General features: G+C 43.2%; 5 protein-coding genes across 5 annotated transcripts; 4 read left to right on the forward strand and 1 right to left on the reverse strand.

The window, feature by feature from the left end:
- Nucleotides 1-1,393: 1,393 nt before the first annotated feature.
- On the reverse strand, nt 1,394-3,758 carry SAMD00019534_112730 (hypothetical protein; the record flags this gene model as incomplete). Its single annotated transcript, XM_012893602.1, has 2 exons — nt 1,394-1,796; nt 1,861-3,758. The coding sequence occupies 2 exons, from the start codon at nt 3,756-3,758 to the stop codon at nt 1,394-1,396; spliced, it is 2,301 nt and encodes a 766-aa protein (XP_012749056.1).
- Nucleotides 3,759-4,491: 733 nt separating this feature from the next.
- On the forward strand, nt 4,492-8,299 carry SAMD00019534_112740 (hypothetical protein; the record flags this gene model as incomplete). Its single annotated transcript, XM_012893603.1, has 2 exons — nt 4,492-5,644; nt 5,724-8,299. 2 exons carry the CDS (start codon nt 4,492-4,494, stop codon nt 8,297-8,299), a joined length of 3,729 nt encoding a protein of 1,242 aa, XP_012749057.1.
- Nucleotides 8,300-9,662: 1,363 nt separating this feature from the next.
- SAMD00019534_112750 (hypothetical protein) lies at nt 9,663-11,738 on the forward strand (the record flags this gene model as incomplete). The annotated part of the gene is made up of 3 exons (XM_012893604.1): nt 9,663-9,690; nt 9,774-9,919; nt 9,990-11,738. The coding sequence occupies 3 exons, from the start codon at nt 9,663-9,665 to the stop codon at nt 11,736-11,738; spliced, it is 1,923 nt and encodes a 640-aa protein (XP_012749058.1).
- A 206-nt stretch (nt 11,739-11,944) lies between these two features.
- SAMD00019534_112760 (hypothetical protein) lies at nt 11,945-12,952 on the forward strand (the record flags this gene model as incomplete). The annotated part of the gene is made up of 3 exons (XM_012893605.1): nt 11,945-12,352; nt 12,423-12,548; nt 12,629-12,952. The coding sequence occupies 3 exons, from the start codon at nt 11,945-11,947 to the stop codon at nt 12,950-12,952; spliced, it is 858 nt and encodes a 285-aa protein (XP_012749059.1).
- A 382-nt stretch (nt 12,953-13,334) lies between these two features.
- SAMD00019534_112770 (hypothetical protein) lies at nt 13,335-14,067 on the forward strand (the record flags this gene model as incomplete). The annotated part of the gene is made up of 3 exons (XM_012893606.1): nt 13,335-13,418; nt 13,505-13,667; nt 13,736-14,067. The coding sequence occupies 3 exons, from the start codon at nt 13,335-13,337 to the stop codon at nt 14,065-14,067; spliced, it is 579 nt and encodes a 192-aa protein (XP_012749060.1).
- Between the last annotated feature and the right edge of the window lie 82 nt (nt 14,068-14,149).

Raw genomic sequence — 14,149 nt, forward strand, 5'->3', positions numbered from 1 at the left:
GAAGCGTTCCAGCAAATAACATTGGAGTACACCAGGAATATTTACCGGCACTGTCTCCACCCTGGCGATAAAAAGAAAAATGATAAATAAATAGTTAAATGTGGATTCATGGCAATATGAATTTATTCAAATATTATTTATTAATTTATTATCAATTCATTCCATTCCACCAATCCAAAAGTGAACTTTCAAACTTCATAATTCAAAATTCAAAACTTTGTCACGAACTTGAATCAGGAGGACAATAACATATATATATCGTTATAATAGATTTGATTCTTGACGATAATTTCAAACTTCCTATTAGGGAAGGAATGTTACCCAACAATATCACTTCGTTGAAGTTTGGAATCCTCTTTGATCAACCCATCTATCGAGGATCTTTGCCTCCAGGTCTTGAGAAATTGTCATTTGATAGATGTTTATTCCAAATACCTTTGAACTTTGATCTTCCTAAAAGTCTAAGGACTTTAAACTTGGGATATGTGTTTAATCTCATTTCACCTGGAGCTCTACCATCTTCCATTACTGCCTTATCTTTTAGATCATACACTCATTCAATCAACAACATTGGATTACCTTCATCTCTTCAATCTCTGGCACTTGGATCATATAACCATGAAGCTATCCAACCGGGTACACTTCCAACTTCCCTTAGACATTTGAATCTGGGAAGACATTACAACTTCCCAATTCATGAAGGTATTCTCCCTCCACTTCTGACATTAGTAGGAGGTAGCTCTTTTATTATCCAGAGTAATCACATATTGCCTTCTTCAATAACATTATTGAGAATATTTCGTGGTGATATACTAGAGAATACCCCAATATTCTTCCCAACATCATTTACCTTCCCATCATCCCTCAGGCAACTAGGATTGGAACATGGAATGGAACAACTACTAGTGAAACTACCTTTAAGTGTGCAAACACTTTGGGTACCATCATCAATGTCAGGTTTCTTTTCTCAATCTCTATCCTCGGTTAAGAGAGTACAATTCACAGATGTTGAATCTATTACCAAGATTGACAACCATTTCGAGTCTATTTCTTTTGATAAGAGATCATTCTCTGGTTTGACACCTTCAATGATATATTTATTTATAACTAGATATATACTTGAAACCAGAGCACCTAATGTGAAATTCTGCGAGATCACATCAAGAGATGGTCAAAGGGTAATTGGAAGGAGATCTGATCATGGTGTTTGGATTCATAGTACAATGCCCAACTCATATGGACTATTTCACGTAGACTATCTCCCCTTAAAGAGGATTGTCTTCAAGATAATTGGTTATGCCTCTATTGCTACATTTTCTCTATTCCATCTTCTAAACATATTGCACAAACAATCCAAATAAATATCTATGTACACTGTTTATTAATTAATTAATTACAGCCTAACTACAATGATTGATACATTATCATTGCACTCTGGATTGTCAGTGGCACGTTGCAATAGACTGGAACAAAGTGAATTGGCACCTCTTGTAATATATTGCTCGCCAAGACCGATTGTTTCGTGACCGCTACATACATCCCACAGACCATCCGATGCCATCACAAGCAGACTATCAGTATCCTTGAGCAGTATTGGTTTGGATAGGTAGGGCACACCAATCAGGCCAATGTTCTGATCCTTCAAGAAGTGATCGCCCAGTGATCGACTCACAGACAGTCCATTGATCCTTGTCTGCTCCTTTGACACCTCTATACCAGACTCTATCAATCTCTTCTTCTCCAAAGGGTCGCTTGCTTTGTGACTATATGTTAACTCTACACACTGTCCATTACGACTTAGTCATTTAATGTAATGTAAGTAATCAATTCCTATTGCATTGATCCATTCATGGTACTTACCACATGTATGCTGAAGTATCACCAACATTGGCTATCTGTAGATACCTATCTCCACCGGCAGAGGTCCATATGAATGATATTGTCGCTGTACAACCAACATAGAGATGATCGGATGATGTCTTCATCAAGTGATCAATATTGGCAAAGGCTTGGAGTAGCATATCAGACATATCGCATGATGATAACAGTCCTGGTTGCTCGGTGATGATCTTGGCCACCTCTATTGGGAACTGTTGCTTGGCATACTCTGCTGCCACACGTCCAGCATGTCCATCAAACACACCAAACAGTGCCATGTCGCTAGAGTTGTTGAATGGGTAGCATGCGAATGAAGTGTCCTCCATCATGCTGGCATCAGGTGTAGGTGGCTTCTTCTTGGCACGTCTAAGTCCGGTTCTGTTCTCTGACTCCTTTGATGAGTGCTCCTTGATACATCCAAACAATGATGACGATGATGACGACGTTGATGATGATGTAGTAGTAGTTCCAAGTATGAGAAGATCGTCCAATGTATCCGGGTTGGTCGACTCTTTATCTCCATCCTCAAAGGTAAAGATATCAGGTTGCTCCACGACAATCTTGGGAGTGTCAGCACCATCATCAAATATATCTTTATCGTCAGCGAATAGAATGGGATGTACTGTTGTTGGTGTCGCACTGATAGTTGTTGGCTCTGCTGTTGTTGTTGATGGTGGACTGCCGCTACCACTGCTGCCACCCATGACAGTTGGAACCACCACTGGATAGTTCTCTGGATGGAGATGTTTGTTTATACGATCCTGTGCCTTGTTGATGATCTTTGAGGACTCCAACTTGTTCTTGACCTTCTTGAAGAGACTCTTGAACTTGGTTGTGTCTGACTGTGCAGGGTCCTCTTCAGCACCAATGAATGAGTTCTTCCTCGATACGCTGCCACTGATTGGGATTGGCAGGGTTGATGACTGGACGGCGCCATGAGTATGTGGAACTGGTGATGAGGACCTAGGTGATGCACTTGGAGAGTGTGATATCTTTCGCTCCACCTTGTTCACATTGTCCTCAAGCTTTGATATCTTCTTTTGTTTGTCCTCAGACTCCTTCTTGAGCGATGAGTTTGACTCCTTCAACTCTGATATCCTCTTGAGTAGAGCTCGCTCACTGTCATTCCAGAAGCGCTCCTTGCGCTCATAATCGTTAATTTTGGAGAGATGTCGCTGTTCTGATGTCACCAGTTGGTCCCTCTCTCTTGTGAGCTCTGTGTACTTGAGAGTGTGTTGCTCGGCCAGTTGCTTCCACTTTGCTCTCTCCTGCTGTGAGTCAGAGATGGCCTGGGCGCACAGCTTTATCTTTTGATGCAGGACAAGTCTCTCACGATCACGGTTGGCACGCTCAGAGAACTGTGTCAGGTTCAACTCTTTGATCTGATCGTACAGTTTATCGATTGTCTCCTGGTCCGATAGATTATCAAATATCAATCCATTGGTATCAATTGGTAACTCTTGGTCGTAGTTGGTTTGATGTTGATCGTTTATGGTATTGTTGATATCATCAACATCAACATCAACATCATCATTGTTTGTTGGGGATGTTGAAGGTGTGGCGGAGGACGGGCGTGGTGGTAGTGTAGGTGGAGTGGTACCAGTAGCCAGGGCATTGATATAGTTGTAGATCCATTGAGTGTATATATCTATTTGAGCCACATCCAGTTGATAGAGGAAGCGGAATAATTTGATGGCATTATATCTGTTCTGAACACAGAATACAATGAGGATGGTGAGAACGATAGAGTAGAATATGTTTGTGATCAACTCTATGAACTCATAAGTGAGTAGTAATGCAAATAGGAGTGATCCTGCTGCACCCACAAATGCCACCTGTTTCCTCAACTCTAGACTTCTAAACTCTTGTTTCAAGTGCATAGTATTAATTGTGATCATTATTAAGTTATATATATATCACTGGATTGGACTGGAGTGACTTAATGATTGAGTATTATTACTTGGTGATGATGTTAAGTTGTCCTATATATGGTATGTCAATCAATCACATCCATTGCATCATAGCATGTCAAGTTGTTATTGAAACATGTAATACAATGGTATTTATAGGTTTGAATAATAATGGTGCTGATGATGTTGAGTGGTGTTGATGCTGTGTCATAACAATAGAGATGTCATCAAGTATATAATTAGTGTATCCATCACTTCATTCAGAAGGGGTGTAAGGGTCTACAAGCTTACATCGTCCTGAGCAATCAGGTTCATCTGTCAGTGACTGTTAGTGTGTGTGATGAATGTGAGTGTCTTGGTGAGATTAGCGAGGTGGGATAAAGTCAAACTCAAAAGAAGTTCGAATCTTGATAAATAAATGAAATTGCCAAAGTCGGTGTGATGAGTGTGGACAATGGTGCTTTGGAATTCGCCGTGATAGGACTGGATAAGTAATACTACTACCCTTCATAGATAGAGGACAACAATGAATAATCATCATCATCATCCACCACTCCTCCTACTCCTCCAACCAATACGTTGACTTTGAACATAATGTATGTCGCTTATTCAAATTCATTGTAATGACCTCTCGAGGTAGTTTACAAGAATTAGATGATTAGTTAGACCCAAAGATCCTTTAGACAGGTCATCATACATCATAATGTCATCAGTGTCACCAGGAGGTGGTACCAACAATAATAATAGTAACCAAGCGACAGATACCATTTTGGAAGATGAAGATGATGTTATTGTATTCGAGGATGATAATGGCGAGGGCGAATCAAATGTAAATAAGAATGTCAATATTCCAATTTATGTGACAACTCCACCACCTCCAACGACAATGGAGGGACTGGACCTGCATCAATCAGAGAACACGCCACTGGTTCAGCCACGACCGTCAATATCACCTTCAAAGTTCCTCTGGCGACATGGCAGTGACAACCGTCTACCCGCCTTTGCCTCACCCCACCCGCCATCCCTGGGCAATACACCTCTGCCAACACAACGCAAGCCAACAATGGTGCAGCTGCGTGCCAAGTACGACACGCCGCCACCGCGCCACATTCACTTTCAACAGTTTCCAACATCACACAAGCGTGCCGATGTCAACTTTATCCAATCGAGAGCACAGCAGTACAGGACAAACACCACGCGAGACTATGTCCTGCAGCAGACATCACAATATCCCGACATCGAAGAGTCGGACATCACCGAGAGCGAGAGGAAGAGACGAACATTCATTGCCTATGTACTTATTGACGATGCCATCAACTATCGTAATCCAAACCATCTGTTGACCCAACCACAGCTGTCGGTATACATGCTGTACTTCCATCCATTGGCTCGAGCATTCCTGCTGTTCATCTGTTTGATGATACTGTTCCTTGCTTACTTTGAGCATCCAACGACGTTCACATTCCGTCCTTACGTCACAATGTCATTTGAGTTGTTTGGCATTGTTGTGCTGTCCGCAGAGCTCTTGGTCAAGCACTATGTCTATGGCGTGCAGGCCAGACGCAATCCATGGAACTGGCTCAAGACCCTGTTCCTATTCATCAACTATGTGGACATCATAGTCAGCTTCATCCTGTGGGATGAATGGATAGCCAGTGTACGAGTATCAAGAATATTCAGAATCTACTACATGATTGACTATGATCGATTGACACGTGACGTAGCCGAACAAGTCGGCTACACATTCTACTGCATGCTCCCTGTCGGCTTTGCATTCTTCACATACATATTCGCCTCTTCCATCTTCTTCTCTATCCTCCTATCAAATGGAACAACCAATGTGAAAGGATACTATGGTATGTGTCATGGACTCATTCAATCATTCAATCAATCAATCAACTAACTGACTGACTGACTGACGACGGTTCATATTAGACTCAACATTGGAATCATTCAAGAGTACAATGGTGATGATAACAACGGCCAACTTCCCCGATATTATGTTGCCTGCCTATGCTATCAGCTCATGGTATGCGATACCATTCATTGGATTCCTTTGCTTTGGATTGTACATTGGTATCAACTTTATGATTGCCTTGGTATACAAGAGTTTCAGAGAGGCTGTACTAAGAGAGACCAAGAATAACTTTCGTAAGCGTCGCACTGCTCTTTTGGCGGCGTTCATTGTGTTGGACCACGACAAGACAGGCGTGATCAGATTGGATCAGTGGGAGAGCATCTACAAACACATCAAGCCCAAGGCCAAAGATGATGAGGCCTCAGCAATCTTTGATCTCATAGATCTGGATGCCAATGGCTTCCTCAACGTGCACGAGTTCTTTGCAATGTGTGATGTGTTTTTCTTGGAGCGCAAGACCATCAAGCAACTGGCGGCGAAGAAGAAGAAACAGGCCGGCCTCTCGAGCAGTAACATCAGCAGCAGCAGTCCCGCCACACCTGTGGAGCAAGAGCACCAACAGAACTTCATGGGCAAGATGAAGAACATCGTCTCCAATCGTAATCTCTTCAGCAAATCAAAGGTTGTCAACGATGATGTACCCGATGATGAGGAGTTTAGCGTGTGTCGAAATCCATACTATGCCGGTGACAATGACTTTGATGAGTTCTCTAGCGAGTACACAGACACTCATCAATCAGATGTCACCTCAGAGTACAGTGTGGCCACCCACAACACTGGCAATCATCATTCATCGATGGTCGCTGGAGAGCAACAGCATGAAGCCATCGACATACCCCCGCTCACGGCATCGGAAGTGTCGACAGAGCCAGCGGATGACTCAATGACCGATGTCAAAAAGGTGATGCCAAAGGACAATGTGGTCGGTGGGAGAAAGAAGAGATTGCGATACAACCCAGCAGTATTCAAGAGGATCTCCAAGCACTGGAGCTATGAACTGGTGTCATTGGCTCTGACCTACGCCAACTTGGTCATTATCACATTGGTGTTGACCAAGTACCGCGACATATACAATCCAGTGTGGACACAAGTCGTTGATGCCTTCCTCATTCTAATGTCGGCCGTTGAGATTGCATTCAAGGTGCTCTCATACTCGACACTCCGCAAGTTCTGGACGATGTTCAACCTGTTGATTATGATGCTGTCATTGGTGGGCAAGATAATCTTTGAAGGTGCTCTCGGTCATGGTGGCTCCATCACCATGCTCAAGTGGGCCATGGCCTTTAGATTCATCCGAACACTCAGACTACTTTCCATTGTGCGTCGGATGAGACACTTTATTCAGTCACTGGCACAGATCATGTTCATTCTGATCAACTTTATATTCATCATCTTCCTGGTGTACTACTTCTACGCCGTGCTTGGCATTTGGATCTATGGTGGCGTGTTCTATCGAGACAATCCCAAGCTGGCCGGCACAGAATATACTGCGGCCGACTACTTCATCCTGGAGGGATTCACAAGCTTTGGCTCAGCCATGATCACAATGTTTGCCCTGATGGTGGTCAACAACTGGTTCGTGCTTTTCTATGCCGCTATCAAAGCCACCAATGCCTGGTCAATTCTGTACTTTTGTTCATTCTACTTCCTGACGGTGATCTGTGTGCTCAACCTGGTCGTGGCCTTTATGATTGAGGCGGTCAACTTCACCTCCAACTTCTACTTTGAGAAGAAGCAGCTAAAACGACAAAAGAAGAGGAGCAGGAGACAGAAAAAGAATGGCAAGAGTAAAAGTACTGGAAGTGGAGGTGGAGGTGGAAGTGGTGGAGGTGGCGATGACGATGACAATCATGGTGGCGATGACAAGGACAATGGAAAGAGTGACAAATCAAGTGGTGATGGTGGACATCATCCTAATGATGATGGTGATAGTGACGACAAGATTGACAAACCAGGACAAAGCAAAGTTGATTCAAAGGTCGACCTTCAGAAGAAGGATACTGACGTACAACAACAACAAGTGAACAAAGTCAACATGGATGCTATCGCTGACAGTCAAGAGAGCAAGGACGATAGTAAAGATGACAAGGATGATGATGATGATGACAAGACATTGGATGCAAAGGATAACATCAAGAGTATAATCAACAAGATCATACCACTCACGCCAAAGGATGAGAGACGTGCAAGCATTGGTGGTGAGCGACTACATGACTATCTGACAGAGAAGAAGGATGAGACTGGCGCCAAGGTGGAACAGGACAAGGAGTTGGCATCCGCTGCGCCCTCTGCACTCAAGAAGAAGCTCCTGGAGGGTATCAAGATCGAGGGAGTCACTCAGCACTTCTTTGAGGAGAAGTTGTTTGAGAAGGAGTTAGCCGAGCTCAATCAGGAGGATGTTGGTCTCGACGAGTTCATGGAGGACATGATCATCGCATCCACCAAGAAGGAATCAGAACTCAAAGAGGATAAGGAACGAGAGAAACGTGAGAAGGAGGAGAAGAAGGAGGAGAAGGAGCGAGAAAAGGAGGAGAAAAAGGAGGAAAAGGAGCGTGAAAAGGAGGAGAAGAAGGAACGAGAGAAGGAGAGATAATAAGTTTATATAGTGTAATAACAATAACTTTATTACTTGTATATGTGCAGCAATCACTTTTGTTTAAGTGTTTGATTGATTGACGTTCAGGGTGTAACGTTATTGATTCAGGACCTCATCAATCATTTTCTTTTGCCCTCTCCAATTATTTATTTTAAATGAATTTTATAAAATCCATTCAAGCGAAGGAAACCCAGACCGAGTCACTGATGCTTTTGATCAGTGTGTGTTGCTGGTGTGAGTGCTCCACGATCATTTGAACAAGGGTCTTCTTTCTCTCGGTGTTGTCAACTACCTTACCTACAATTTCATTGTGTATTGCATATATTCTGAAAGATATAAATCGACAGCTCTTCTTCTTCTTTAATATCATCACTCAATCATTCAGTCATTCAGTCATTCATTCAGTCATTCAACTTGAACAACTAAAAGACGTCAGATAGATAAGATATATAGGATAGACAGCAGCAGCAGCAGTAGTTATCAGTCAGTGATCAACAGCAACAACAGCAGTTTTTCAGTCAAACACATCACCTCTATTCTATTACTCGAGTCATTAGAAATAGGGTGCCTTTGAACAAAGACAACTTCACGTGTCGACATTAATCATTCAGATTCATTTGGTATGATCATTAACTTCATTCATCAACATCAACATCAACAACATAATCATCGCCATTATCATTCATCATTGCGCTGAAACTTCATTCAGTCCACACATCAACAACAAGACAGAGACAACACAAGACCACTCGCTTCGCTACATCTACACACACGACATTCATTAAGATATTTACAACACACAATCCACCACCACCTCATTGACATTCGACCAGGACTGCCTGTTCACACTCAATGTACACATCATCAAGGTGTACACTACCCCCAACACATTCCTATCTCTCTCTCTTTGTTGTTGCAAACACACACATACACATACACACACACACATACACACACACACACAGACATATTATAAATATACACCTCTTAAACATACCATTACAAACAATTATTTTTATTTGTTGTTCAATCATCATCTCTTTAAATTTCAACACCTCATCCTTCTCCTCCTCTTCCTCTTTATCTCTACACAACAACAACAGCAGCAGCAGCAGCAACAGCACCACAATTGTGAACAGACAGAACAACAATATTATCAATTGTATTATTATTCATTCGATTGTTCTTAGTCCTCCTGCTCCTCTAAAGAGAGAGAAGAACTAACTAACACAACAGATTCTTCATCATCATCTTCTTGAAAATAGAGATAAGACGAGTAATTTATTACACTCATTTCATTCATACATACATTCAATACATACATATATAAAATATATAGTTGGTTAGTCGATATCAAGACATGGACACACAAACTATTCAACCTTCAGGTATGTACCCTCAGGATACATAGATATACAGAGCATCATGCCAACAGACGACTGACTCATCATTCTAACGTGTGTATATATAGAGTCTGTAGAGATGACTATTGAGGAGAGGATTAGAAAGCAAGTAGAGTACTACTTGTCCCGCGACAACCTTTCAAACGACAAATTCCTGCTGGCACAGATGTCACCGGAAATGTATATCCCAATCAGCGTGATTGCAGGCTTCAATGTAGGTTGAGTGTAGATAGATAGATATCAACCAACAACAACAACTAACAATCATCTCTTTGGACACACAGAAAATCAAGAGCCTCACAACAGATATTGAGCTAATCATTAAATCAATATCGAATAGCAGCGCACTGATCCTGGACGATGAGAAGAAGCTTGTTCGACCAGCAGTTCAGATGAAGAACCCAAGGAACGTCCTAATACTGAGGGACATTCCACTGGCCACCACCGAGGAGGAGATCAGAGCCATATTCAACTCTGCCACACAATCGATCACCAACGTCAGATACGACCAAGTTGGCAAGATGTGGTTCATCACCTTTGACACTGAGGAGAATGCCCTGGTGGCCCACGATATCACTCAGAACAACACCTTCAAGAACGAGCCGATCAAGGCGCGCATCAAGTCCGAGACATTCGTCAGGTCTGAATCCGCCCAGACCAAGGTGTTCCCAGCAGCAGCAGAGCTCAATGGCGTACCAAACGGTGTGGTCAGCAGAACTCAGTACTACTCTGTGCCACCAATCAACCACAACCTCAACCAAAAGTGGACCAGACCTGTTGGCGGATATCCATATGGCGGATGGGACCAGGGTGTGATGGGCGAGCCGCGACCTTACGATCCAACAAAGTCTGGTGAGCACCGAAAGCCCTACCGTGGACCAAAGGATCAAACATCGCGACCACCAAGACGTGATCACTACAACACATCAACACATCATCATCACCATCAACAACAACAATCGATCAACAACAATATTATACCTTTAGCCAATGGAAATAGAGCTGTTATTAGCAACAACAGCAACAACAGTAATAGTAATGAGCAGCAACCTCAAAGCAACTCAACCCACTCACCTCCAATTTCACAATCCCCTCCATCAACATCGACGTCAACAACCTCGCCACCACACTACAGTAGCAGCGCCAGCGGCTACTCTACCACTGGAGAGCGTCCATATCCACCAAGAAGAACGCATCACACGAAGCCAATCACTCACACGAATGGAAAGTCCACCACCACCTCGCCACACCACTCAAACGTTGCACCAGCTTCGTTGACAAATGGTGCAGCTGTCACTGCTACACCAACATCACCCACTTCACCTACGGCTCAGTCACAAGAGTCCACCACCACAACTACGACGAGATCCAAGCCACACCGCGAATCCAAATCAAGAAACAAGCCCAACAACTCTGCCGCTGCGACTGGAGGCAAGTCGAGTGGTACTGCTGCAGAGGAAACCTCCAAGCAAGAGGCCGAGCGCGAGAAGCAAAAGGTCCCTCCTGGACCACAACATTTCCCACCCCTCGTCAAGGGAGATGAGCAATTGGAGATGAAGAAGAGACAGTGGGGTCCAGCCGCTACCTCGTCACCAGTGGTGGCCGCAGCAAGCCAACCACCTGCACCAGTTGTCCAACAACCAGCGTCCCCAGCCTCTCCATCCACCGCATCTCCCAATCCTCAGCAATCCCAGCAAACCTCCCCAGCCACTGGTAAATCATCGAACAAGAAGCCAGTGTCAACGGGACAGACACAACCGCAGCAGTCCTCTAAGAAACCATCCAATAAGGAGAGCAAGGATAAACCAAAATCAGACAAGCCCAAGGATTCCCAACCAAAAGAGGATAAGAAGGCAACAACAGGCACCACAGCCACTTCTGCGACTGAGAAAAAGCAACCAACGCTTGCTGATATTATCCAAGGCCTTGCGCCACCCGTTGCTTCTCCAACGACATCTGCCACCTCCTCTGTCTCCACGCCTACCGTCACCTCCAACACAATACCAACAACTGTGAACCAATCGCAACAATAATATTATACCCAACATCATAGCTCAAGTATGGACATCATTATTTTGATTATTGTTATTGCCATTAAATAAAGATAATTAGGTGTCTAAAATTTTCAAATATTTTATTGCTTTTTTACCCTTCACACACATTGTGCATTCAAACACAAACAAAGAATTATATCACCAACAGATACTTGACAACAGATAAACCTCTATTCATAGCAGTAATGTCCACATCGACCACATCAACGGCTTCTACATCAAGCCTAAACAACGTTGCCACGGCTGGCGAAGATGCCTCAGCAGAGAGAACAAAAAAGAGAGACCCAGGTCGTATATCAAAGGTGATCAAGTGTGGCGTCGTAGGTGATGGCACAGTGGGCAAGACAACATTGTTGCTCTCCTATATCACCCAAGCCTTTATCACAGAGTACACACCGACAGTGTTTGACAACTTCTCGGCGATTGAGCAGGTTGAGGATGGCAAGCTCGTCAATGTCATCCTGTGGGACACTGCTGGTCAGGATGACTATGCTCAGATCAGAACAACCTGTTACACAAACTGCAAATATGATGTCTTTATGCTTTGTTACTCAGTTGTGAATCGCGACTCATTCGACAATGTTAGGTATAAGGTAAGTGTCACATAGATGCAAGACAAGATTTGTTTATACCATGGTATAACTAACATAACATATTATCAAGTGGCTGCCTGAGCTAAAGGCCAACTCACCAGGTACACCATTCATCTTGGTAGGAACAAAGACAGATATGAGAGACAATGCCTCACCATCATTGACAGGCTCAACCAACACTATATCATTCAAAGAGGTATGTTTCATCAGTGTGACACTTTGTTGCAACACCAGAGAGATCACTCTCAACTGACAAGTCGGTCCACTCGCCAACAGGGACAAAAGAAGGCAAAGGAGATCAAGGCCAATAACTTTATGGAATGCACTTCAAAAGACCCATCAAGTGTAGCAAAGGTTGTGCTGGAGGCAATCAACATCATCGTGGAGAGAGACAGAGTCAAGAGGATAAACAATGAAAAGATATGGAAGAAGGAGGTCAAGAAGGAGGAAAAGGAGGCAAAGGCAGAGCAAAAGGTCAAGGAAAAGGTTGAGAAGCAGCAAGCAAAGCAGGCAGCATCACCTGCAACACAGAAGCCACTCAAGACACCAAGTCCTCAGAATCAATCACCAGAGAGCTCCCCCAGACATGATGGCCACTAGACAGAGTTCATCCAATCACAGACACCAACTCACAAGCGATACAACACTACGCATATGATACCAAGCACTTCTCCTAACATTTAAATATATTCAGTATCCCCCGACACGACATTAATCGTGTGACAGATTCATATTAACCATTGCCAATGCAATCCACACATGTCAATAAAGACTTTTGTAATAATAATCATAATTATCATTCAACGATGAAGTACATGTACCAGCGGTCTTGAATATCTTTGACTAACAAAACATCTAAAAATTAAATAAAATATATAGATGCGTACTTCACCAACCCAACAACTCTAAAGAACAAACATAGACAGACATTTCATTGTTTGTTGTTTACAAAAGAGAGATTAAAGATAATATACTAATAAGCATGCTTAAAGTATCTGCCTTGTTGTTGGTCACCTTGTTGACCATTTCATTTGTTGCCGCACAGGATGTTGAGATCATTAGCTCGGTATGTTGACAGCACAGTTGGTGTTTACCCACTACACTGTAAGAGTGCTAATATATCGACGTCGTTGAACTATCTATTCTGTGCAGATAATCCCAGGTGGTGAGTGCACAACCAGTTCATTGGCAATTGGAGACAAAGCATCTGTTCTCTACGTTGGAAAGCTAGAGGATGGAACTATATTCGATGCCAGTGAGAAGCATGGAGGACAGCCCTTCGAATTCACTCTTGGTGAAGGAAAGGTCATCCCAGGTATGTATTGACCACTTGTTTGGAGTAAGCGACGCCCTAATGACCATTACTAATCAATCTATCAATAGGTTGGGAGAGAGGTGTACAGGGAATGTGCATGGGTGAGAAGAGAGAGATCAGGATCCCATACCAGCTTGCCTATGGCGAGAGCGGTATCCCAAATGCCATCCCACCAAAGGCCAACTTGCTCTTTGAAGTCACTGTCGTGTCAATCGAGAAGTTGTCAGAGATTCCATTCATCTACCGTCTGATCCCATCGAGTCAGAGCATTGGTGCCTTCATCATTGTGACTGTGTTTGTGCTCATCCTCAAGAATGTGCTTCAGAGGTTCCCAACCTCTGATGGTAAGCCAAAGCCAAGAACCAAGCCATCCAAGGAGTCAAAGAAGAAAGATAATTAAATGAAAAGCTTAAACATTAATACAAGTTTGTTTCATAGTCACTCATTGTCAATAATGACATTATTATTAATAGGACTGCCAA

The sequence above is a fragment of the Acytostelium subglobosum genome (assembly GCF_000787575.1).
Source record: "Acytostelium subglobosum LB1 DNA, scaffold: scaffold31, whole genome shotgun sequence".
NCBI lineage: Eukaryota > Evosea > Eumycetozoa > Acytosteliales > Acytosteliaceae > Acytostelium > Acytostelium subglobosum.